The sequence below is a fragment of the Telmatherina bonti genome (assembly GCF_933228915.1).
Source record: "Telmatherina bonti genome assembly, chromosome: 7".
NCBI classification, from domain to species: domain Eukaryota; kingdom Metazoa; phylum Chordata; class Actinopteri; order Atheriniformes; family Telmatherinidae; genus Telmatherina; species Telmatherina bonti.
In genome coordinates, this window is record NC_136625.1 from 6094755 (window position 1) to 6094993 (window position 239).

At 65.7% G+C, this 239-nt stretch overlaps 1 protein-coding gene across 1 annotated transcript in view; it reads left to right on the forward strand.

The window, feature by feature from the left end:
* vcpip1 (valosin containing protein (p97)/p47 complex interacting protein 1) overlaps positions 1-239 on the forward strand; it is a 9357-nt gene extending 9118 nt beyond the window's left edge. Inside the window, exon 3 of the mRNA XM_079243172.1 lies at positions 1-239. This exon is cut by the window's left edge and continues 721 nt beyond it. Coding sequence (XP_079099298.1) covers positions 1-43 — 43 coding nt within the window. The 3' untranslated portion in view covers positions 44-239.

Consider the following 239-nt stretch of genomic DNA (forward strand, 5'->3'; position numbering starts at 1 on the left):
GGACGCCGGGCAGAACGCCACCGAACCCATGGATCACTCCTGAGTTCCGCCCACCTGGGGGTCACACGGCCTCCGGTCGAACCCCAGAGCTTCGGTCTTCATCGTGTCGCCTCGTCTTTACTGCATGACTACAGAGCGAGCTGCCCGTCCGGTGGCGGCGTCCGGCTGGACAGTGAGACACGCTGTCCACGCCAACGCCACCGTCGCTCTACCACAGCTGCGTGTGTGTTCACGCCGCG